Here is a 25,807-nt window from a genome sequence, read left to right as displayed (position 1 = left end):
ATGCAACAACAACCCAGTAAAATCCCATAAGTGGGGTCTCAGGAGGGTAGTGTGTACGCAAACCTTACCTCTACCCTGAGGGGTAGAGAGGCTATTTCCGTTTATCTTTCCAATGCAACTTAAAAAAAATCTGATCTTAAGTAGTTCTATCTCTTCAATGCAACTTAATAAATCAAATTTTAAGTTCTGAAACATAAATCTGTTCTATGAATTTCAACAATCCAATACATGATTCAATGACCAAATCTACTCCAAATGAGGTCAAATTTGAAATATAACTTTCACATATAATAAAGAACAAACTCAATCATCAAGTTGTGAAAACAACAACAAATCTAACAAACTTATTTTGCATCTAAGAAGAAGATGAAGAACACTAAACACCTACCATTTGCAACTAAGAAGAAGAAGAAGAAGAAACCAAACGGCTCCTGAATACAGGGGACATGTATACAAAGAAGAAGAAAGCAGAAGTATAGCTCTTAAATACATGGATGAATACAGAGAAGAAGAAAGCAGCAGTGAATTAGAGACACATGAAACTGTAGTTACCCAAAAATTGGATATCAATTAAACTTTTTAAAAAAGTTGGTAGAAGTTAAATGAGGGTGACCAACTAAGACATCACCGTAAAATTTTACCATTTAACTTGAAAGTTTCACATCCAAGAAAGCCAAAAATTGGTTCACTTTAAAATCCAGAACCCAGGGGACAAAACAAAGGCAGGCCCAAGTGCTGTAGGAGGACTACAATAGCTCCCACAAGAAGCTCAAAACAACTGTATAACAACAACAACGACCCAGTATAATCCCACAAATGGGGTCTGGGGAGGGTAATATTTACGCAGACCTTACCCCTACCCTGAAGGGTAGAGAGGCTGTCTCCAGGAGACCCTCGGCTCAAAAAAAAGCAACAGGAGCCGATATATTAGTACCATAAAAATGCATAATACAATAACAGCAATATAAGAGATATGAAATACATAATACAAAATACGAAATAAATGGCTTGTATAGTAAAACTAGCACGTAAAGCCCTGCATCAATAGACGACCAATGACATTCTTAGTCTAACTCCTAACTAGCTAGGTCTCACTCTATTGTGCTGTAGAAATATTCACAACTTTCCCCTAACCTACAACCTTAATGCTCGACCTCCATAATTCTCTGTCAAGGACCATGTCCTCAGTAATCCTAGGTCGCGCCATGTCCTGTCTGATCACCTCTCCCCAATACTTCTTAGGTCGCCCTCTACCTCTCCGCGTGCCCACTACAGCCAGTCGCTCACACTTCCTCACCGGTGCATCAGTGCTCCTCCTCTGTATAATATATATGGGAAATGTAATTAAAAGAATAACATCATTTACATCCGCTGCGACATCTTTTGATTGATGACTTATTTATACAAGCAGATTAAGCTCATCGACTGCTGGTTCCAATCATATCATAAATTACAGAGTAAAATTCTTCTTTTCGTGACTGCAAAAGTATAAAAAGTAAAAATGAAAAAAGGCTATGCTACCTTCCTCACAAAAAAGAATATTCATCTCTCATCTCTGCTGAACTTCAAGGTTGTTTCTAGAGTAAAGCTCATTATATATTCCTCGGTAGTTACTCTGATCTGGCAGCTGTGAAGAAGGAATGAAAGCCTGCAGCTTGAACAGGTAATATGTCACCAAACCTGCCCACTTGTCCATCGGTTAGTATTGATCCCAGTTTCAGTGTGCTCTCTCCAAATTTGCTGCCAACCTGGATATTGTTGGTAGAAAATTCAGCCTTACGTGAGGAAATAGAAGCTTATTCAGTCAAATCAATAAGTCATCCCATGATTCACAGTTTAAAATAGCAGCTCCAGTAACTGGACCATTTCCCTGAAACTACATGCTCCAAATGGCAAAGACCCGGACTTTCTTTATGTGATAATGAGCTACAATATCAGATTCACTTCATGTAAAGTAGCACTTTACATTCTATATTAAAAAAGTATCACTTTACATTATCATCATTAACTGGAAGATGTTATGGTAGCACCAGTTTTCAAAATGAGGAAATTGGTGGTGACTTCAATACCACAAGGTTTCCTTGTGAGAGAATACATTGTTCAAGGTTTGACAGAGGCATGAAGGAATTCTCAGATTTCAGCGAGGACTTGAATTTGATAGATCCCCCTTTATTTGGGGGAAAGTATATTTGGTCTAAAGATAACTCCTGCAGAGTGGCTCCTAGGATCGACAGATTCTTGTTTTCTGCCGAGCGGGATGATCTATTCGGTGTAATCCAACAATCTACTCTTCCTCGTATGGTCTCGGATCACAGTCCATTATTTCTCGAGTGCGGGCACTGGTCTAATAATGTCTCTTATTTTAAGTTCGAAAATATGTGGTTGGAACATCCTGAGTTTGAGGAAATAGTCAGAAACTGCTGGAGTTCTTTCAACATTCTTGGCAGACTAGATTTTATTTTTGCAAAGAAACTTAAGTTGCTGAAACTCGAGTTGAAGGAATGAAACAAGGCCTCTTTTGGACATTTGAAGAATAGGAAATCGTGTATTCTGAATAGGATTCTGGAAATTGACCAGTATGCTGAAGAAACACCTCTGCCAGATGATCTACTTCTTTCCAAACCAAGCTTACAAATGGAGCTTGAGGAGATTTTTAGATTGGAAGAAGTCTCATGGAGGCAGAAGTCTAGATGCCTCTGGTTGAAGCAAGGAGATAACAACACTGGTTTTTTCCACAAAATGGCTAATTCCCACAGGAGGTTCAATCAAATTGACAAGCTGGAAGTTGGGGGTAACACTACTGATAACATGGAAATCATCTCTAATGAGATTCTTAGTTTTTATGAGTCCTTATACAGAGAGAATGAGTCTTGGAGGCCAGAATGGGAGTTTGCAAATGCTCCCTGTATCTCTAATGAGGAAAAAGAATGGCTACATCATCCATTCCTGGAAGAGGAGATTCTGGAGGTAATCAAAAGTTGTGAAAGTGACAAAGCTCCTGGTCCGGATGGTTTCTCCATGGGATTTTACAAAAAGTGTTGTGGAGTAATAAAAGTTGATTTGTTGAATGCTCTCAACCACTTTCACAATCTTGAATTTTTTGAGAGAAGCTTAAATGCTTCTTATATTGCTCTCATTCCCAAGAAAACTGGTGCAAAGGAACTTAAAGATTTCAGACCTATCAGTTTGATAGGCAGTTTCTACAAGATTCTATCAAAAACTTTGGCGGATAGACTTAAAAAAGTGCTTCCTAGTCTAGTCAGCCCCTCTCAAATGGCTTTTCTTAGCGATAGAAACATCACAGATGCGGCCTTGATTGCTAATGAATGCTTGGATTCAAGAATGAAGTTAGGAAAGCTGGGAATCCTTTGTAAGTTAGACATCGAAAAAGCTTTTGATCATGTCAATTGGGGTTTTCTGCTGAATTTATTAAGGCAAATGGGCTTCAGCCGCAAATGGATTAGTTGGATCAGATTCTGTATTTCCTCAGTAAAATTCTCTATTCTCATAAATGGCAATCCTCATGGTTTCTTTTCTTCGCAAAGAGAACTAAGACAAGGCGATCCTCTTTCTCCTTTTCTCTTTATTCTTGTCATGGAGGGCCTTAGTAAGATGTTATACAGTGCAGTACAGGCAAACTGGATCTTGGGTTTTCATGCGGACTGTAGAGGATCTGGGAATCTCCAAATCACTCACATTTTATATGCAGACGACACTCTGATCATGTGTGATGCAGAGGAACACCAAGTCTTGATTTTGAGGATGGTTCTAACTTTTTTGGAAGTAGTCTCGGGGTTACACACCAACCTCACGAAAAGTTCTCTCTTCCCAGTAAATGATGTGCAAAATATCAGTCAACTTGCCAACATTTTGCAGTGCAACATTGGAACTCTTCCTACAAAGTACTTGGGCTTACCTTTGGGAGACAAATATAAATCAGTGACAATATGGAATGAGGTGATTGAGAAGACGGAGATGAAGTTGGCTAACTGAAAGAGACAATATCTTTCTTTAGGGGGCAGAGTCACTTTGCTCAACAGTGTGCTCAGCACACTCCCTACCTACACCATGTCTCTCTTCCCGGCTCCTGCCTCAGTTTTGAAAAGATTGGACAGATTGAGACGAAACTTCCTTTGGCAAGGAAAGAAACAATCCAATGCTTTCTGCCTAGTGAATTGGAAATCAGTCACTAGAGATAGAAGGAAAGGCGGTCTTGGTATTAAGAACCTAAAAGGTCACAATGAATGAAATGGCATTGGAGATTCAACAAGGAGGTAGAGGCACTATGGAGGAGGGTGTTGGTGGAAAAATTCACAATTGAGAACCCCTGGAGTACAAAAATATCTACAGCCTCTCATGGTACCGGAGTATGGAAAAATATCAGAGGTTATTGGAACAAATTCAAGTCAAATATAAGCTTTATTCTTGGTGATGGGAGGAAAATCAGATTTTGGGAAGATGCATGGTTGGGTCACACCCCACTAAAAGACCAATTCACCGACATTTTCAGCTTATCTTCTCAACAAAAAGGAGAAATTGCAGTATTCTTTTCAACACAAGGGTGGAATCTTTTCCCAAGAAGCGATTTTAATGATTGGGAAGTGGAAAGACTATGTATTCTGCTTCGAGGTTAAACAACATAACCTTGGATCACAACAGAACATACTCCATAGGTTGGAAAAGCGATCAACAGGGTCTTTTTTCAGTCAAAAGTTGTTACCACATGCTGGATTCTAGCAGCGACAGGGTATTATGTCCTTGGGAAAAGGTTTGGAGAAGCAAGGCTCCTTTAAAGGTTGCTTGTTTCTCTTAGATTGTTGCTCGGGAGGCTTGTCTTACCATCAAACCTCCAAAGAGGGGGTTTCAACTGTGCAGTAGATGTCCATTGTGTGGAGAGCATCCGGATAAGTTGGCCATCTCTTCTTGCATTGTAGGGTCACTAGGCAGCTGTGGAATATGTTTCTGGTAATTTTGGGCATGAGTTGGGCCATGCCAAAATCAATTGTTGAGCTCTTGCAAGGTTGGAGCAGAGAGGGGATTAGTAAGAAATCTCTAAGAACTTGGAATACCATACCTCAAGCCATCTGGTGGACTGTCTGACTTGAAAGAAACAATAGAATTTTTGAAGGCACATCGAGCAATATTCACAGCCTTAAACAGAGATGTATTTTTTTGTTAGCTTTTTGGTGCAATCTGGTAATTGAACATGATGTAGATGGAATGCCAGATACAATAGAGGGTTTGCACAACCTGTAATTATGCCTGATGCACTGGCTTAGTGCATAAATTTTATAATATCTTTAATTACTTATCAAAAAAAAACAAGACATGTCCGGTCTTGAGAATCATGGAGAAAATGTTTCAGAAAGAACCAAAAAAGGAAAAGCAACTCTCAGATCTGTTTCTCCCTATCGTCATGTATTCACTTGGTACGAAAGTGGGCAGCTTAAAGTAAACAGACCAGCTGATCATTCTAATGTGGCATTTTGTAAAGCTTTATCCGTTATTCCACGTTCTATGCTCCGGAGGTACCATGCCGACAGGTCCCATGTGTTAGATTATAGCACAGTTCAACTAGATAAGAGCTTGGGTTATGAGGAGGAGCCAGTTGCCATTGTTGATAGGCAGGTCCGCAAGTTGAGGTCTAATAAGATTTTAGCGGTGAAGGATCAGTGGGCGGCTCAACAAGTCGAGGAGGCGACTTGAGAGACCGATGAGGACATACGAATCAGATATCCACACTTATTCCGCGCTCCAAGTATGATTTTAAATCCGTTTGAGGACGAATATTTGTTTAAGAAGTGGGGAATGTAACGACCCGACCGGTCGTTTTGCTTTCTAGATTCTTGTTCCTCTATCTAAGACTTCCTGTATGTGCTTTTACTATTTTACGACTTGTAGGGACGGTTGGTTTCGATTTGGAAAGATTCAGCTTGAATTTGGAACACTTAGTTCCATAATAATGGCATAAAGTGGCCAAGTTTGACTTGAGTCAACACTTTGAGTAAATGACCTCGGAATCGGGATTTGAAGGTTCCAATAGATTCGTATGATGATTTTGGAATTGGGCATGTGTTCGGATCGAGTTTTGGGTGGACCGGTAGCATTCAAGATGCATATTTTTTCTTGAATATACATTAATTAGTAATCATATATTTATAACTAATATTGTAAAAATAATTAATATATATTTTCTAAATTAATGGAGTAATATCTAGTTTAGTTAATTATAAAAACTAAAAACATACATTTTGTAAGAACATCATGGAATGCATGTTTGATAAAATAAATTAAAATTTATAAATATAATATCATAATATTATTCAAATATTTGACAAAACTAATCTATCAATTTTAACTGAAAAATGAACAACATGCAATGTGAAATAATAAAATCACAGTTTCAAAATAATAAAAAAAAATAGTTTAACATATGTCAAATTCCAACATAATAAAAATAAGTTCCAATACAACTTAAGATTAAGAAACATAATAGGTTTATCATATCATTCAACAACGGAATTCTACTTTAAGGACATTACTCATTATATGCCAAGTTTGAATGACTTATTATTTCTAATATTAGGAGGTGTAGTTTCAAAAACTAGAATAATAACGCAAAATGAAGAAAATAAAACATATAAGAAATAAAATATACGAGCAATTACATGGAATCATAAGAAATAAAGGTAGAGAAATAAAAGATAAATAATGTACAAAGAAAAATATATTAAAATTAATAAAGAAATTAAAAAGTAATAAAATAAAAAGAAATTAAAATAATGGAAATAAAAAGTTATAAAGAAAATAAATTACAATAAAAACAAAAAGGAAAGAATTTCAAAAGTAACCTTGTAATTACATAGTGTAATTACCACCAATTCTCACATCCCCTTAAGAATTGGAGAATATAATTAACCTCTCTAGTTACACTCAATTTCATGCGGACCAAGTAATTATTTTGGCCAAACAAACATGTCAAACTGTGTAATTCCACCTAATTACACCCAAATCCAATTCGTAAGTGAATTTCCAAACAAGCTTTTAGTGTTTTTGATGTCCGTTTGGGACTCCGAGCCTTAGAATAGGCTTGTATTGTGATTTGTTTTGTTCGTAAGATTTGGCGTCATTCCGATTGTCTAAGTATGGCTCGTCCCGTTTGGAGTTACTTGGAAGAAGTTTAAAGTTAAAATGTTGGTTAATTTGGCTTTGAGGTGCAATTCTTGGTTTCGAGTAGGTCCGGATTATGTTTATGGACTTGTTGGTACATTTGACTGGGGTCAAGGGTGGCACGGGTGTGTCTCCAACCACCCGGAGCAATGTTTAAGTTGGCTGATTTCCTGGTGCTGGTTTTGTTCTTCGCGAATGTGGAGAGAGTCTCGTGTTTGCGATGAAGGATTTGGGTTGGAGGCATTTTTGTGCTTCGCATTTGCGTTGGTGGGGTCGCGTTCGCGAAGGCTTAGGTCAGTAAAGCTATGCGTTCGCGAGAGGGATGACACAATCGCGAAGGAGTTGGGGCTAGGGATGGCATGTCGTTGGCCTTCGCGTTCGTGAAGGATCGTCCGTGTTCGCGAAGGGTAAGCTAGGTTAGCCATGGCGATCGCGGAGCCCCGATCGCATTCGCGATGAGTATTTTTGGGGCGATGGCAGCTTTGCCTTCGCGATCGCGAGGAGGCTTCCGCGATCGCGAAGAAGGAATGCTTGGGCAGAACATCATTTTAGCAACGGAACTTAGGCTCGTTTTTCCCATTTCTCACTTGGCTTAGCCGATTTTGGAGCTTCTTGGAGGGGGATTTTCATCAAGCACTATAAAGTGAGTGATTTCTACCTAATGTGAATTAAATATATGGGTTATGGGTAGATTTTAACTTGAAAATTAGTAGAATTATGAAATTTTGTTGAAAAATCTAGGGTTTAGTAAAAATGAGGTTTGACCAGGAAAATGATGATGGAATTGGGTATAATTTATATATTTGAGTTTGTAAGGTCATGGGTAACATTTATCTACAAAATATTCCGGAATCCGGGCACATGAGCCCGGGGGTGACTTTTATGGACTTCCCTAGCGAGGTTGAGAAATTACTCTAATAGTTAAATTATAAACTTTTGAACATATATTAATTGATTTATGCGTCATTTGATTAGTTTCGGGTTGCTCGATGTTTTGAGGCGACTAGTGAGGTTTGAGAGCCGAATAGAGGACTTGGAAGCAAGGTAAGTCTCTTGCTTAATCTTGTAAGAGGGAAATTATCCATGTAGGTATTCTAATTGTTGTGAGCTATTTTTTATGGGTGATACGTACATATGAGGTGATGAGAGTTCATACGTATAGCTAATATAATGATTATGTCCAGGTACAGTTAGGACTTTACCATGCAATATTTGTATTACTTGAACTCAACTTTTTAGTTTAATTACTTAAATTTATAATTGAGATTTGATCAGAGATTTTGTTAGGCCGAACCTCTTTACCTTGAGTTTTTGGCGGGATACTTGATTGCCGGTAAAAATCATGCTTTCTTTATGTTCCTATCCTTGTATTGTATTTATGTGACCCGTAGTTCGGAAAGTCCCTCTATTCCTATGGATTGGGCCGTACGACCTCGACAGTATATTTGAGATGAGTCTGGATCGGGCCGTATGACCTCGGCAGTGTACACTATTATTAGGGATCGGGCCGTACGACCTCGGCATAATCCGTGCATAATATGACTAGGAGTCAGACTATATATGAAATTTCCTTCTTGACTTTAGACTTGACATTTACTTGATGTTCCTTATCTGTTCGAGAAAGCACATGGTATTTGAGGATTTCTTATTATTATTATTATGTCAAAGGATCATGTTAGTTACAGTTACTTACTCCATCACTACTTATTGTGCATGCATGCCTATGTTTCATGCACTTTATTTATTGTACCACTAGTAAGTGTCGATGTCGGCCCCTCGTCACTATTTCTTCGAGGTTAGACTAGATACTTACTGGGAACGCGTTGATTTACGTATTTATACCACACTTCTGCATTAATTGTGCAGGTAGTACTGAGGTAGGTACTCCAGGCGGTCATACGAGCGCGCATACGCACTATCTGGAGACTTAGTGGTGAGCTGCTCTCCATGCTCCGATCTGCAGCACCCGGAGTCTCTTCATGTTATATTTATCATCTATCTATTTTGATCCAGACAGTAGCTATAGTGGTTTGTATATTCTACTAGATTGCTCGTGCACTTGTGACACCGGGTTTTGGGAATTCCTAGTAGAAAATTATGGTTTTTCCAAATATTATCATCATTTCGTTTGATGTTTCGTTTATACTTTAAGGCTTAGTAAGAATGTAAGTATATCTCTATGGTTCATTCACTTAACTTCATTCACTTAATGAATCACAAGATTTTAAGAGTATAAAAATGGATAATTAAGTTGATGGTTCGTCGTTGGCTTGCCTAACGCCGATGTTGGGCGCCATCACGGCCTATAGTGGGAATTGGGTCGTGACATAACCTAAAGACTTTTTATGAATAAAATCAAAAATCATACTCTCCGACAAAACTATCTCTGTTTTTCTAGCCATCTATCAATTAAATTTTGATATATCTTCCTTTCGAAATTTAATTGCTCCAATAGATTATGTGGGAAGCAACATTCTTTGCTCAAATTTATCTTTTTCATGGACATAATGAATTACTCTTCCTAGTAACGATGGTCTTAACAGCAGAAAACTAAAAGGTATTAAGTCCTAGTTTTAGACATTCTGACTCATCTCTATTGCCAATAGATAAAATAAAAGCTAAGATATCATTTGATACACCCAAAATATCATTTGCCATTGGAAAAACAACTAAGTACACCCAGTACATATTGGATATACATACATTCTAATAAGTTGTTAATTCTTCTGTTTTAAGAATAACATATTATTACTTCTTGGCACGCAGAACTTGTGTGAGGCCAATTTGTCTTGTATAATCTATATATCTTCAGGAGGAACACCTTAACAAAGAATTTACATTTGCTCTTTTCTGATTTACTTCAATACATTATATATTTATCAAGATCGATTCTGAACATCAATTCATGATACCAGCAAGCGAAGTCTAGTTAAGAACGGAGATAGGAGTTCCCTAAAACCTTGGTCGACTAAACCAGTTCTCGGTGAGAGATCTTATCACTTTACTCTTTGAGGCTCTCTCTCAATTAGTGGAACCTAATTTTCTGACAAGAATAGTTTTGTATTCTCTTGCTATTAACAGAGGAAGCTGACCAATCACAAGGATTTGTTACCTTCTCTCTAACTGAATTAGTCGCATATTCTACTCTGTGGTAATTTGCAAATTGCTGATGCGAACAAGCAATTAGATTTCCTTGTACAATGATCCCGTTGTATAAGAACAAGGGGAATATCCAAAATTGCAATAACTATCGGGGTATCAAGCTACTGAGTCATACTATGGAAATATGGGAGAGGGTGGTGGAGCTGAGGGTGAGGAGGATTGTGTCAATTTCAGAGAACCAATTCGGATTTATGTCAGGGAGTTCGACTACAGAAGCTATTCACCTTGTTAGGAGGTTGATGGAACAATATAGAAAGAGGAAGAGGGATTAACATATGGCGTTCATCGACTTAGAGAGGGCTTACGATAAAGTACAGAGGGGGGTGCTGTGGAGATGTTTGGAGGCTAGAGGTGTTCCTGTTGCATACATTAGGGCTATTCAAGAATGTACGAGGGTGGCTAAGACTCGGGTAATGACAGTGGGAGGGGACTCGGATCACTTCCCGGTTGTGATGGGGTTACATCAAGGGTCAGTCCTCAGCCCATTTCTGTTTGCCCTGGAGATCGATGCGCTGACGTGTCACATTCAAGGGGAAGTGTCGTGGTGCATGTTGTTTGCAGATGACATTGTACTGATTGACGAGAAGCGTTGTGGTGTTAAGAGAGGTTAGAGGTTTGGAGGCATACTTTGGAGTCTAAAGGTAAGTTGAGCAGGAACAAAATAGAATACTTGGAGTGCAAGTTCAGTGGCGCGACTTAGGAGAGGACGAAGACGTGAGGCTTGATTTTGGGTCTATTATACAAGGGTATGGGGAGGTTGACGAGGATGTCACACACCATATTGGGCGGGATGGATGAAATGACGGCTCGCTTCCGGTGTTTTGTGTGATAAGAATGTGTCACCAAAAGTTAAAGGTAAGTTAGAGCGGTGGTTAGACCGACATTGTTGTATGGGGCGGAGTCTTTTTTTTTTTTTGATGAAGTAAGTTGTTTCATTAACAAAAGGCATCAAGAAGATGCACGATTACAGAAAATTGAAAGGCATAAATAATACTAAATGTTAGTCCCTTTACATCTTGTCATTCTAAGACAAAGGAGCTAACAAAATACATTAATTGGTCAAGACATCCCATGGCCAGAAGATAAGATGGCGGAGATGAGAATGTTAGAGGTGGATGTGCGGTCATACTAGGTTAGATAAAATTAGAAATGAAGTTATTCGGGACAAGGTGGATGTGGCCCCTGTGAAGGACAAGATGCGGGAGGCGAGACTTAGATGGTTCGGACATGTGAAGAGGAGAGGCATTGATGCTCCGGTGAGGAGGTGTGAGAGGTTGGCATAGGAGGGCCAATGGAGAGGTAGCAATCCGAAGAACTATTGAGGAGAGATGAGTAGGCAAGATATGACATTGTTCCAGCTCACTAAGGACATGACCATAGATAGGAATGTGTGGAGGTTGAGAAATAAGGTAAAGGGTTAGGTGGTCGAGTGTTGTCCTTGATTGTAGCAGTAGCTTTGATACACCACTTGGTGCCTTCCGTGTTTTTTCAATTGCTCAAGAAATTGAAATTTGGTAAAATCAATCAGATAAAACTAGTGTGTGATAATCAAGTTGGCATACATATTCTCAAAAGATATTGTTACAAAGTTTATAAAGTCAAATGATCAGCTTACAGATATTTCCATCAAGTCTCCCATCCACATCCGATGTCGGAGACAACCCCCCCCCTCCAAATTCACGCCCAAGCCACCTGGAGCGTTGACAATATAATATGTGGGCTTAACATCAGTGAAACAAAAAATTAGGATGGTCTGCCTCAGATATCATGATAAAGAAATGAACCTTGGGACTAACTTAATCTCAAAAGCTAGCTCATAAAGTTAGGATTCCCCAAACCATACAAGGGACCAAGTCCCCCATTCCCATCTGATGTGGGAGACTCAACAGGGTTCAGGAGAAAATCACTAAAGTGGATATTCTTTTGTATAAGTACAATCAGTTTTTCTATTTTGGTGAATGGAATTCCAGGAGCTAATCCTCCCATAAGGGGCTTGAAGCAAGGGGATCCGCTGCCCCTTTTCTGTTCATCATAACAATGGAGGGACAACATGATGAAAAGAGCCACTATGAATGAATGGCTAAAGGGGTTCCAAGTTAATAACAGGGTACCACATGGTTTGGAAATCTCACATTTACTTTATGCTGATGACACATTGGTGTTATGTGAAGACAATCTAGAGCAGGTGAGACAGTTGAAAATGATCCTGGTCATATAATTAGGCTATTTCTAGACTGCACATTAATTGGAGAAAGAGCATTTATTCCCAGTAAATAAGGTGGAAAGAGTTTCAAGTTCTTGCAGGGTTTTGGGATGTGAAGTGCGACACTTGCCAACAACCTATTTGGGGCCGTCTCTTGGAGCAAAAGCCAAGGCAATGGAGATCTGGAACAGGTTGGTTGAAAAATGTGAGAAACGATTGGCAATATGGAAGACCTAGTACCTATTTTTTAGGTGGCAGAATTACTCTTGTCAATAGTGCGCTAGATTCTTTGCCCACTTATGTAATGTCTTTTTCCCCAACCTGTGAAGGTGGAAAAGAGACGGGATGCCCTAAGAAGGAATATTTTGTGGGAAGGGAACAGAGACAGTAGATGCTATCACTTGGTTAAATGGATAAGGTGGGATGTAGCACATAAAGCATACAAAATGTGGATAAGGTGGATCCATACGTACTCCATCAAAGGGCAGATCATTCATGAAATGAACATACCAAACCAGGCAAGCTGGATGGTGAAGAAGATACTAGGGACAAGGGATGTTGTCAGTCATATACAAAGAGATGTTATACAGAAGAAATCTATCATCAGGTATATCTACAATCAGCTACTGGGGGATCATCCTAAAGTTGAATGGAGGAACTTGATATTCCAGAACAGAGCCGGACCTAAAGCTGTGTTTACATTATGGTTGTACTGTCATGGGAAGCTATTAACAACTGACAGACTCCTCAAATAGGATATCAGTGTACAACTAATATGTGTACTGTGCCAGGTATCGGATGAAAGCAGGGATCACCTCTTTGGAGAATGCAATTTTTCAAAGGAATTGTGGAACTATTGAAGTGGCTGCAAATACAAGCTCAGATAGGACATACATGGACTCAATTCTTCAGGTGGATAATACACAAAGCTAAAGGGAGAACATCAACAGCAAAGATCATAAGAGTGACATGTAGAATTCATCCGTGCAGTATGGAAAGAAAGAAATAGCAGAATCTTCAAGGAAGAAGCCAGAAATCAAGAAAGCATAGCCAGAGAAATAGCATGTGTGTGTAATATTAGAGGCACTAGTGACATGCAGAACCAGCTACAGAAGCTGAACTTTAAATTTGGCAATCCATAGACCAGCTATATGTATAGGACTTAGACTGCTGGAAAGTAGAACTAAATAGGAGGTCGTTTGTTTGCTTTGTTCAGAGTAGCTAGCTGAGAATAGCTATGCTTGTTTTGTAACTTCCCTACTTGGTGATTAATTAAAAAGGGCAGCCCGGTGCACTAAGCTCCCGCTATGCACGGGGTCCGGGGAAGGGCAGGACCACAAAGGTCTATTGTACGCAGCCTTACTTGGTGATTAATATAAAATTTTAATTACAAAAAAAAAAGACTCGGTTAAATGGAGCTTAGTCATCACTAGCAAAAAAGAGGGTGGTTTAGGTATCAGGAATTTTAGAATATAAAACAAGAGCTTACTAATGAATTGGTTGTGGAGGCATAACACAGAAGAACAGGCAATATGGAGAAATGTGATCACTGAGAAATATGGACAGCAGGATAATTGGTGCTCAAAACCAGTACAATAGACCCTTGTGGTCCGGCCCTTCCCTGGACCCCGCGCATAACAGGACCTTAGTGCACCAGGCTGCCCTTTTTAAAACCAGTAAGGGCAGCTTTTGGTGTAAGCAATTGGAGGGCAATCAGGAACCATTGGGAGGAGTTTGCTGCTAACACTGGATTCACAACTGGAGATGGCAGAAAGATATCTTTTCGGAATGATAATTGGTTGGGCATGGGCCACTTAGAGACAGCTTCCCTGAATTATATAATCTGGCATCAGTAAAGATTCATCAATAGGGGGACTATGGAGTCAACAAGGATCGAATATAAACTTCAGAAGATCTTCGAATGATTGAGAGATTGGTAGAGTTGCTGAATTTTTGAAGGCCCTAGAACCCTCCAAAGGCACAACTGAAATAGCAGATTCTCTCACCTGGAAAGAGGAAGTAGAAAGGGCTTCACGGTCAAAGGAGCATACAATTTGCTAAATAATGCTGGACAGCAACATGCGTATTGACCTTGTTGGAAAGTTACAGTTCATTTCAGTGTATCCTGTTTTGTTGGGTTTAGTAGCTAAAAAAGCTTGTCTAACCAATGAGAAGCTACAGAGAAGAGGAGTACAGCTGACCTCTAGATGTTTCCTGTGCAAGCAGATCAAGAAGAGAACAGCCATCTTATTTTGCACTGCGGTGTCAGTACACAGTAGTGACAGCTGTTCTTTGCTTTAGCAAACATTAAATGGATTAAGCCCAGGAATACTTGTAATCTGCTGAAGTGCTAGAACAGTGTAGGTGGCAATTTAAGGAACAGGAGATGGTGAAGAGCTATAGAAGCATGCATATGGTGGATGTATGGAAAGAGAGGAATGCTAGATGTTTTGAAGATAAGCACAACTCCTTACAGAAAGTTAAACTGAACTATATTTTGTCTTTTCATTTTTGGCTTACAGAATCTTCTGTAGAGGATACAGAAACATTATTTACAGTTTTCAGAATCCTTGTAAGAAGAACAAGGACTGACTGTAACTTTTGGAATTGTAAATTTGGCTGCCAGGTGAGTCTTTGTGTTGATGAGTACAATGTTACCTTTCTCAAAATAAAAAAACGATTGTTTTGCTATTCACCTAAAATTCCGAGGTTACAAAGTAAAATCTTAAGAAAACATAAAATGCATCTTATGAAATTCATAAACTGAAATGTGAGACAAGCTCAATCTGCAATTTTTGAGATTTAATTTTCTATTTTTTTTAAAATTGTTTTTTGTGATTGAGCTCAATCTGCAATTCTGAGAAGATACATATAATATCAATTTTTCTTAATACGTAGATTATACTTTGAAATAAGTTGAAATATAAAATAAAGTAAATAAATTTACTTAAGATATTAAAATTTGATGATTTTAAAAATTAAAATAATTTCAATACCAAAATAAGATATTAAATAAAATATCTATATTATAGAGGTAATGCGAGAATATTTTAATATTACTAAAAAAATATATTGATAAATTTAAGTAATACCCGAATATTTTGGCAAAACAATCAAAGTGAATAAATTAGATTTTCAGGAGTAGGAAAAATCTATATTATACTTTTTATGTTAAGAAAGGATATTTCATCAAATAGTGAACTAATAAAAAGTCATATGAAAATGTAAAAATACTAAATAATGAATAGTGCAATAATGAGAAGTAATAATGAACAAAAAATAGAAAAAAAATATTTATATTTTATCAAGAAAGTAATGATTTCTATATATTAGAAATTAATTATTCTGAGACTTATTATATTTTAAATTGGGAAGTTATCAACACGTAATATAACTGAATGCGCGTGTTTGCCGTAAAAAATATCAAACCTAATATATAGTTATTTGCTCATTGATATTAGGCCATAGGTCATTGATTACAAAGTTATAATCTATATCTTTATTATATTAAAAGAAGAGTATTTAAATATTATTAAAAGGAGAATCTATTTGTTGGATTCTATTTGCTTAAATTTTAATATATATTATTAATTGATATTTCTATATCTAATTTATGGTCCAGAATACTATTTTAAATGGTAGGATATAATATTATATGATAGAATTCTCCAAAAAAACTTTAAAAGAGTATTGAAAAAAGTCACTTGGCACTTTTAGGATAAAATTTAATTTATTTTAATAAATTCAATGTTTATATCTATTTATCTATATCTATAGATAGACCTAGTCATCAACGTTTCTTCTATATTCACTAGAAATATGGATGTGACATATTAAATAAAAAATTATAATTATAATATGAAGAAAAATAAAAATTGGAGAAAGGCGTAGATTGAGATAACTTATGAATATTTAATTTTTTGGATGCGGTCGCTAAATTTAGTGTGTAATATATATTCCTCCGCTCTTTTTTACATTGAAACGATCCGCTATACTAGTTACAAATAAAAACAAAACGGCAGCTATCAAATCAAGATCCACAAAGTAAGACGTAAAATTTATTAGATTTCTCCTTTCTTTCTGCACGAGTCTGATTACTCCTGCATATTTTCAGATCTAAGAAATTAAGGAAAATTCACCTCCTTTGGTTTAAAACGGAAAGAGTATGCGAGGAACTGGCATTAAAAAAATATTACAAAGGAGATTCTACAGAGACTAGGCAAAGAGGAAATGGTTTACCTGCATAAATGATTTCAAAAAAGGCGATGTTATCCCAGAAGCTGAATTTTCATCGATGTCAACCTTTCGAGACAGCTCGTCATTCGTGTAACCTTTCCAGGGACTTCTCGATGAAACATCATCAATAGATGCTGAGATTGATGCCTTGGTTGTCCCCCTCGAAGACAATGCTGGGGCACTGGATACAAGCATAAATTTACGCATTCATGGAAGGATACATGACAAATTGTAGTAAACCCATTCCACATGAGAAACATTAAAGGATGATTACTTTCAGAGAACAAAATCATAGATCCAACAGAAAGAATGCAGTGCGATTTATACAAATGTGTGAAATGTAATCAATCCGTCGAGACAATCAAGGAGGAGGGAAAATCCTGGTAGAAGTTAAAGAGTACCACTAACGGAGCAGAAAATGAACTGAGCGGAGAAGTGAACTTATAAAATTTACAACAATATCAACCTGATGGGGAGATATTTGAAGCGAGGTACTGTGGAGCAGCGCAAGATGTTTGATTCTGAATTGGTTGGCAGTTTCTGGGCAGTGTCTGTGTACATCCGGTTAAGCTGTACAAAGAACCCAAGGAGCACAGCATGCCTCAGGTATGACTGCCTCTCATTCTCCCAGAGATATGGCTCATAGCTGGAAATGAATCGGATAAAAGTGTCAACTAACAAGATCAAGAAGGCACAATATATCAATCTACTATCCACCCAATGGCACTACAACAAACCCAGACCCCACTTGTTGGACTTCACTAGGTCTATTGTTATTGATGTTGTTGTTGCTGTTGCCATTGTTCCGTTATTTTTGTTTCTCCATTTACAAGGTAGGCACCCAGAGAGAAAAAGAGCATAGAAAAGACAAACATTTCTTAATAAATGAAAATTCTAATAATTAAAATTTTGAACAATAATTCAATTATAAAAGTTACAAATCTTAATAAATGAAAACTCTAATAACTAAAATTGTAAACAATTTTTCAATTATAAACTAGCACATTAGCTGCAAAGATAAGGACAAAAATAAAAAAGGTAGAGAGAAAATGAGGTGATTGTAATCTTTTTGTCCATTTAGAGAGATGCTAAACACTTTAACATGACATTCATAAGTTTCAAGAATCCAAATATGGTTCGACCTTGATGTTTTCAAAAGTACTTCATCATTTCATTTTGTGCAGGTTAAATTAACCTACTACTATTCATGCCTAGTCAGAAAAGCCCCATAAAATGGGAAAGAGGGGGTAGCAGTTTGAAGTTAAGATACGAAAGCAAATTTACATAGCAGCATGAATATTTTCATAGAGTTTATCTGATTTGGAAAAGCTTACGTGAGCCAGTCAATAGGATCCAGTCTCTGTGCAAAGCTACTTATCAAGCCATTGACACGCTCTTCAGTTACTGATTTACTTAGTTGTACATCATGCTTTCTTCTAAAAGGATGCTTCATTTTAGGCATTTTCAGTGACTCTTCATTTGCATTAGAATCACCACCAGCGAGAATATCTGAAGCAAATCTTAGATCCAATAAAACTTGCAACACTCCTTTCTCTGAAATCTGTGATCCCTGAGTTTCTTGACTGGAAAGGAAGTCTCCATAAATATGAATCACCTATCAATATGCCACAGTCATCAGTATACAGAAGCATTAATTGCCAGAAAGCTTTTCTAGGGTGAAATTGTTAGAAAGCTTAAGAAACAAAAGTAGCTCACTCAAAGCAAATCAAATTCAAATCCCTTTCAAAAGGAAAAAACAAGCCAAATAGAAATCAGTGTTATCAAAGGCAAAAAGTACATAAAAGCTCTAAGGTTCATTGGGGCTTGAAGCACAAATAAAGTATGGGCTTTATGAAAAAATGCGTGAAGGGAGAAAAATTACAAATATGTATGTGTAGTACTAAACTAATAACTATAAGCATAAATAACATATGGACCAGTGTTGTCAAAGGAACGTTGAAGCCCTGGAGCAACGCACAAAACATGTTGAGCGCTTTGCGTCGCTTAACGGGCGCTTTAGTGTCGTCATTAAGGTTAAGGCATACTCTTCCTTGCCAATAAGCATAAGCCTGAAGATGTGACACTAAACAATTGATATTTAACTTTATCGTTATTGTTTTTCAATTTTTTTGTTCATATATTTGTTAATCATACTTATACTTATTAGTCTTGGACTACACCTATATATTTGTAGTTATTCTCCTTTTCTGACTTTCATCATTAAAGCCCATACTTTATTTGCACTTAAATATCCGAAGGACCTTAGAGCTTTTTTGCTTTTTGCCTTTGATAGCACTAATATGGACAAAAAAACTGGAAAAAAACATTACGATAAATTGAAATATCAATTGTTTAGCGTCACCTCTTCAGGATTACTCTCATTGGCAAGGAAAAGTATGTTTTAAGGCCTTGGTGATGACACTAAAGCGCCTACTAAGCGAGGGGAAGCGCTCAACATGTTTTGCGCCTCGCCTCAGGGCTTAAGCGTGCCTTTGACAACACTGATAGAAATAGTAGCAGAGAACGAGAATATTAAAAACTCTGAATTGTTAAAAGTACTTTACAAACTTTTTTTTTATAAGGTAAATTGTATTAATCAAAACGGAGAGAACTCCCGTATACAGGAAGTATACCAAAAAGTAGAGAATTTACATCATAACATGATTCTCTACAAAAGACGCCCAATCTTCTATACAAATAGGGGCTATATGAGTACACCAAAAAGTTAAAAGTACTTTACAGACTTGTCTAGCAGACGGTAGGCAACCCCAGTTATCAGCTAACCTAGTCATGTCTTTTGAATGGTTTAGACAAGTGAAGAACTTAGTGGTAAGGGCCCTCCACCTCTTAATAAATATTTATTTTCTGCAGACGTCATGCTCCTGAAAACTAGTGAAAACCTTGATTTCTAACTACAGAATTGCGTAATTGATCTACAAAAAGTCTCAGACTTTGTTACTATTCTCAAAAAAAAGTCTCTGTCTTAATAACTGTTCAACCAATGAATTCTGAGACACAAAATCAAAAGACTAGGTTGTCAGATGCGCCCAACTTGAAATGATGTATTCAGCTACAGCATATTACAATCAATAAAAAACCCTGTTTCCTTACTGCTTGATAGAGGTTAACGTGACTAGAACAATCCAACCTTATAACTAGTTCAAGCTTTGAGGAGCAGATATTCAGTAAATCCATCAGGACAAGATAATCAGATATGCAAGAGAAACTTGACTGAATATAGCAGCTTCTTCCTTTTTTCAGTAAAGGCTCCAGAGAGCCATGTCAAAACAGGCAACACTATGAGATCAGCTGCTAAAATAATTTAGTAGATATTCGAAACAGCTGACGATTTAAATAAAATAGAACATAAGTTTCCAACTATAGAGACATAAATAAAATCCTTATGAAGTGAATAAGATCGCCAATGCTGGTGAGTCATATTTTCAGGTTTTTATCAACAAGAGATGAATGTATCATGAACCAAATTCAAATATTCAATAATAGAGATCTCTAAGAGGATGAGATCAGCAACAAGACATGAAAGGATGATTAATAAGAGGTTGATGTTCGCAATAAGAAAAACAAAACATTGAATTCAAGGTCAGTTTCAGACAGATAGTCATTTCAATGAGGAACCTTTCAGGGTCCATTAATTCCAGCAGAAAATAATTCCAGAAAAGGGCATTCAGTCCTTTCTTGCTTTCCATACCTTTCCACAATTAAAAGAGGCATATGTTGACAAAAGGTCAGAACTTTGGCAGATAACTCATGATAAATAACAAGTGAGGTTTTCTCAAAAGCTTAGAAAATTGAGGAAAAGGTGAAGCTTAAATTTTTCAATACCTTATCTAACAGTCTTGAGGCAAAGTTTTTCAGAATAGGTTTATCAAGCACATGTCCACCTACTCGCTGAATTTCTTCACAAGCTTGGAATAGAAACGAGGTTATGTACAAAGAAGGCATAGAAGGAAGCAATATCTTCATCTCTGACTGGCCTTCATTTGACTGATCTTGCTTAACAATGGTCTCCTCCCAACCCTGCCAAAAAGTCAAAAATTTAAGATGAAGAAGCTTGTGTAACCAATTTACAGCAATCAATTAGCAATTAAGAGGAGATGATATCAACTTGATAAACTAATTTAGAGTGACCAAAGAAGAAATTTGCATATTATTTGAGCATGACTGACTTGTGATAGTTCACTTGTTTTTTTAGACAGACTTGGGATGGTGTTCACTTATCAATAAGAAATGCAAGTTTTATTCATGACGTAAAAGAACGATGAAAGAGGACCACGTAAACCAGAGCACACACACAGGTGCCTTACACCCCGTGCAGGACACAAAACCCGCTCTACACAAAAGAAAACCAAAACCTTCTTCTTGTTTTGGGAATAGGCATGTTTTCTTTTCTTTTTCCTTTTTACTATAACTGTAGTGCATGCGCCAACTTGCGTGCACCCTCGACCTATCCACCGGCACATACTACTTCCACCAACAAAAATATCAGGTTACTATACCCACCAAACTTATGACATGGAAGAAATCACCTAATTTGAATCCTTATCCCCCCCCCCACCCCCTTTTTTCTTTCCTCTGTTTTGAGTAGGCATGTTCAGAAGCGAAAATCTTCTCATGATATGGCATGGCCAAGTACACTATACACCATCAAGTGAGGCACCTATCAATATTACCATTCTCTCTTTAAAACTGGCCTTCAAGCGTACAAAGTGTTAAGAAAGATTGGATGTTTCTTAGTCGCTGCTCACGCGCGGAGCGGCATTAAATGTGCTTCTATTTAGCAAACAGAGTTTGACTGAGATAAAGCAGAATCAAAAGGAGCCCTGGCCCGCAACGAAACTATCTATCCAAAAATTAAACTGAATTTACAAACAGCATTACACCTGACAGAACACTGAAAAGGAGGAAGAAAGTAAGAAAAGAAAAGGGTGATGAATACTCCCAGACTTTGTGAAAGTTAATTTTTTTTTTTCTTTTCCTGATAAAATTGTGAGACTTACTTTATGTGCAGCTTAAGAAGTCATAAAAAAATAATTGAGAATCACATATTGTTTTAAAAGAAATCAAGAATTGCATCAGTATATGTAATAGGAAAATGGCACTTACTCTCAAGGCTGTTGTTACAAATAAGGCATCATCCTGTTTGAGATTTTGGGATAAGATAACTGAAAGTTCATCAGAAACCCAAGATATCCACATATTATAAGCTCTGATGCAAAGATCTTGGGTCATTTTACTTAGCTCTTCAAGTTGTGGGCTAGAACTGTCATCCACCCCGAACAAAGCAGCAGATGCCGTCGAACTTTGTCTTCTAGGTGAATCAAACATTGTCTTTCCAGGACCTTCAGAGGTTGGGGAGTCCATGGGTGGCATAGAGTACCTTTGTAGAGCTGGGGTCCTAAGCGAGCCAGCCCTTCTAGTTTCACTCACCCATGACCTTGGTGAACCAAGTATGACAGGAATGTGTCTGGAATGCTTTTGGAATGCAAACAAAAGCCGCCCTATAAATAGTGACCTCTCAACAAGTATAGCAGGCGATGGCACTGACTCATCTTTTGGGTTTTTGTTTTGAAGGTTAGCAGACAATGCATCCAACTCGCTCTTCAGTTCCATTAGTATAGCAGACATACTTAGGTAACATTTATTTTGTAAATGTGGGGCCATATCTTTCAGTCTCAAGGATGCCTTGGGAGACTCCAAGAAGCTTAGTAGGTCTTTTAGAACACTCTCACAGCAGCTGTCCACGGCATCTCTTATCCTGCTGACTTCATCCCCAAAGTAAGCAGTGAGACAACTGCGAAAATCATTCTCCTCAGGCTGCTGTGACTTGGCACCAGGAATGGCGGTAACCTTTTTACCATTTGGCTCCATGAACCAAACACCTCCACCATTTAAAGATCTATTCAAGTACGCCTGGAAATTGACCTGCTCGCCAGGAGTTCCTGATATGACCCCCACTGACACTACAACATCAACTAATCCACTCAACTCATCAAATCCTTTATCAATAATTGCTTTCATCCTTCTAACGAAAGCAACTTCAAATATCTCATCCCATAGGTCTGAATCACCTCCCAGGACTATCTCGTGTATTCTCTTCCACGGCAACTCAATTTCAGACCCAAAAACACTCTTAAGCCACTCCAAGCTCCCTTCCAAAACCTGTTTATTTTCCATAGTTTCCCGTATCAATGTCTCAGCAGATGCAAGATCTTTCCCGCTGCTGATAACATCAATCAAGTATTTACCATTGATCTTGTTCATGATGTCCTTGGCACAATTCCTCAGCCAATCTGAACATACCTTGGAAACGAAATCCCTATCCAACATTACCATTTGCGATTCCAAATCATCTCTAAAAGAGTTCCACAACCTCACTTCCTCATCCGGATTAGGTATTCCACCAAACAATTGAGAGGCAGGAGGTGAACCCAAGACAGTCTTATAAAACAAAGGCATATCATTCAATACTTGCAAGAATAATTCTCCTACTTGTCCCACTGTAACCTGAATAATTTTTAACGCTTCACAATAAACTAAAATCACATCAGAACTAGTAGCATTAACATTGGAACATGCATTTAGTTTCTGAGAAATACAAGATTTCCGCGAATCAAGGAACAATGTTAGAACCTGTTTGGGATCAAGCTCATCAATGACAGCAACTGCAGCTAGAGCATCCGCATAAGCTTTTATCCCGAGGCCAAGTTCCTGATCCAACAATCTCTCTCTGCTTCTCTGGGAGATCTGAAATTTAAAACTCTCCACGACCTGCCATTGATGCTGAAGCAAAGGAAATTTCGAAAGCACACTTCTGTGATCCTTATTTACATTCAAGCTATGGTGAACGTGTTTAGCACGAGCATAGCGAGCAGAAGATTCTAGAAACATTGATTCATCGAGACAGCCCCAGATATTCTCCGGCGTATCAACAAGATACTTAACCCGACAGGCAATCCCGTAAATTCGAGCTTTTGCAGGGTCAGAAGAGACAATGGACTTAGGGGAACCGGCAGCGACGGTGGAAGAAAGAGAATGAAGAATGCCCTGGTGTATCGCGGCAATATTGGCAGAAATAGACTCGCACGAGGATTTCATTAGAACAATGGAATCGGCGGAATCTATTAGATCGCGATAACGATTGCCGACGAGTTGACGGAGCTCTTCGCTCTTCTCTTGGATCTGTTTTCTGGTGGCGGCTTCCACATTTCGGATTTCGGCAATTGGCTTTGTGCGGAAGAGTAATTCAGCATCTTGGTTTCTGGCGACGGGGGTAGAGCTAAGGCGGTTTTGATCGGCGGGTGATGGGGATGTAGGTGTCACTACCCTCATTTTCGACAAGAATTTGCAATTGGAGTGATAGTTAGAGATAACAGGTTGGCAAAATAACTTCCATTTTTCGTGTATGTATATGCTTGAGTAGAGATATTACATTATCAAACACTGTGCTTCAACTTCTTCCTCTGCGAGACTGACCGGCTCCGGATACACCTGAGTTTTGGGTTTCTTTCTCGGGTCCCCGAAGTGGGTCCGGAACAGAAAACGGGTGTTAGTTGGGGTCGATCCGGGTCTTTTTTATTGGAATTTGGGTTGTTCAAAACCGAACCAAAATCGAAGCTTAATGGCTTATTGGTATTGGGTTAACGGTTCAACGGATGGGAAACAGATTGAATTTTTTTTATTAACGGCTTATCGATTTGGGGCTGGATTATTCAATTTTCCTAACGGATAATCCGTTAACGCGTTAAGAATATATATATATCCATATATATATATTAAATATCAAAAACCTTTCCACTTTCGGTACTCTATCTCTAATGCCTAATTCCTAAATACGTATACTTGGACAGAACCAGCACCTGATCATGTGAATAAATCTGATGAGGTCACTTAGACAGAACCTGCACCTGATCATGTGAACATAAGCCTCGAGCTTGATCATAATAATGGCTCCAACACGAATGGCAACAGGGAAGAGTTGATAAAGACCCTCGTCATTGGTATAGTGATGGTGTGTATACTTATTGCTGTGATTGTGGCAATGCATTATCCAGAAAGATTGCCTCTTTTGCATTCGCTTGGGCAATAAATTTTCTGCTTCCTACGGTAAGTTGTGAGTGGAGACTTGCGTGAAACCAATATAGATTGAATTAGACCGATAAACCGTCCGATAAGAGCTAAATCGATACTAATCCATCCGATATCTTATCGGGTGGCTAGCGAATTAATACATTTAAAAGCCGATAACTAATAAGTCAAACTGTTAAGAATAAATAACCGTTCAATCCGCTCGATATGCAGCCCTAGTTGTTGGAATTGCCTTTGGAAGTGTACCAAAGGGAGATAAGCAAAAGAAACGAATGTAATTGCTGCTCTTACTTTAACTAGTTGCCGAACCCAAGTGAAAATGTCGAAATCGTTCATTGCATTTTTTGACTTGTGGATGAAGAGTACAAAATAGACAAAACAATGTAGTGTATTTACCCGTAAAATGGTACAGTTGAATTTATAACGTGATTTATGCATACGTAAATTAACTGATCCAAACATATGAAATAAATAAGAATAGAGTCAAGATTATAAAAGAAATACAAGCCTGGTTATATGGTGAGCCTCTCCGAAAGAAATAATATGATAGTGTTAATGTTTACCGGTAAAACAGTACAGTTGAATTTATTTGTGGTTTCTAGACAAGTGAAATAATTCGATCCTGAAATAATAAAATTGAAGAAGTATGTAACATTTAGCCTTGATATGAAAACGAAATAATAGACAATAATGATTCTGGTAGCAAGGCCTCCGGGCGTAACAATAATAAGAGCAAAAAGTAAGAAGATAAAATTATATAGAGCTTTGAATAGATTACAGTATTAAACTGCCAAAAAAATCGTCCCTTTACAATGATAGTAGAGCTCACTATTTATAATAACATCTAGGGAATAAGAACCTAAGATCAAGCCCCTCTTCAATGGCACCACGCCAATTATGAGTGTCATTGAAGAACATGTAACGGCAGGC

The 25,807-nt window shown here is 37.9% G+C and overlaps 1 protein-coding gene across 1 annotated transcript; it reads right to left on the bottom strand.

Annotated features, from left to right (window-relative positions):
* Positions 1–1,361: 1,361 nt before the first annotated feature.
* Positions 1,362–24,234, bottom strand: LOC104234247 (conserved oligomeric Golgi complex subunit 1). Its single transcript, XM_009787792.2, has 6 exons — positions 21,896–24,234; positions 20,615–20,809; positions 18,106–18,386; positions 17,238–17,417; positions 16,775–16,952; positions 1,362–1,748 (listed from the first exon to the last, which is right to left on the bottom strand). Exons 1-6 carry the CDS (start codon positions 24,119–24,121, stop codon positions 1,611–1,613), a joined length of 3,198 nt encoding a protein of 1,065 aa, XP_009786094.1. The 5' UTR covers positions 24,122–24,234; the 3' UTR covers positions 1,362–1,610.
* Between the last annotated feature and the right edge of the window lie 1,573 nt (positions 24,235–25,807).

The sequence above is a fragment of the Nicotiana sylvestris genome, chromosome 3 (assembly GCF_000393655.2).
Source record: "Nicotiana sylvestris chromosome 3, ASM39365v2, whole genome shotgun sequence".
NCBI lineage: Eukaryota > Viridiplantae > Streptophyta > Magnoliopsida > Solanales > Solanaceae > Nicotiana > Nicotiana sylvestris.
Note: the sequence above shows the minus strand (reverse complement) of the source record. Positions and strands in the feature narration are given on the sequence as shown.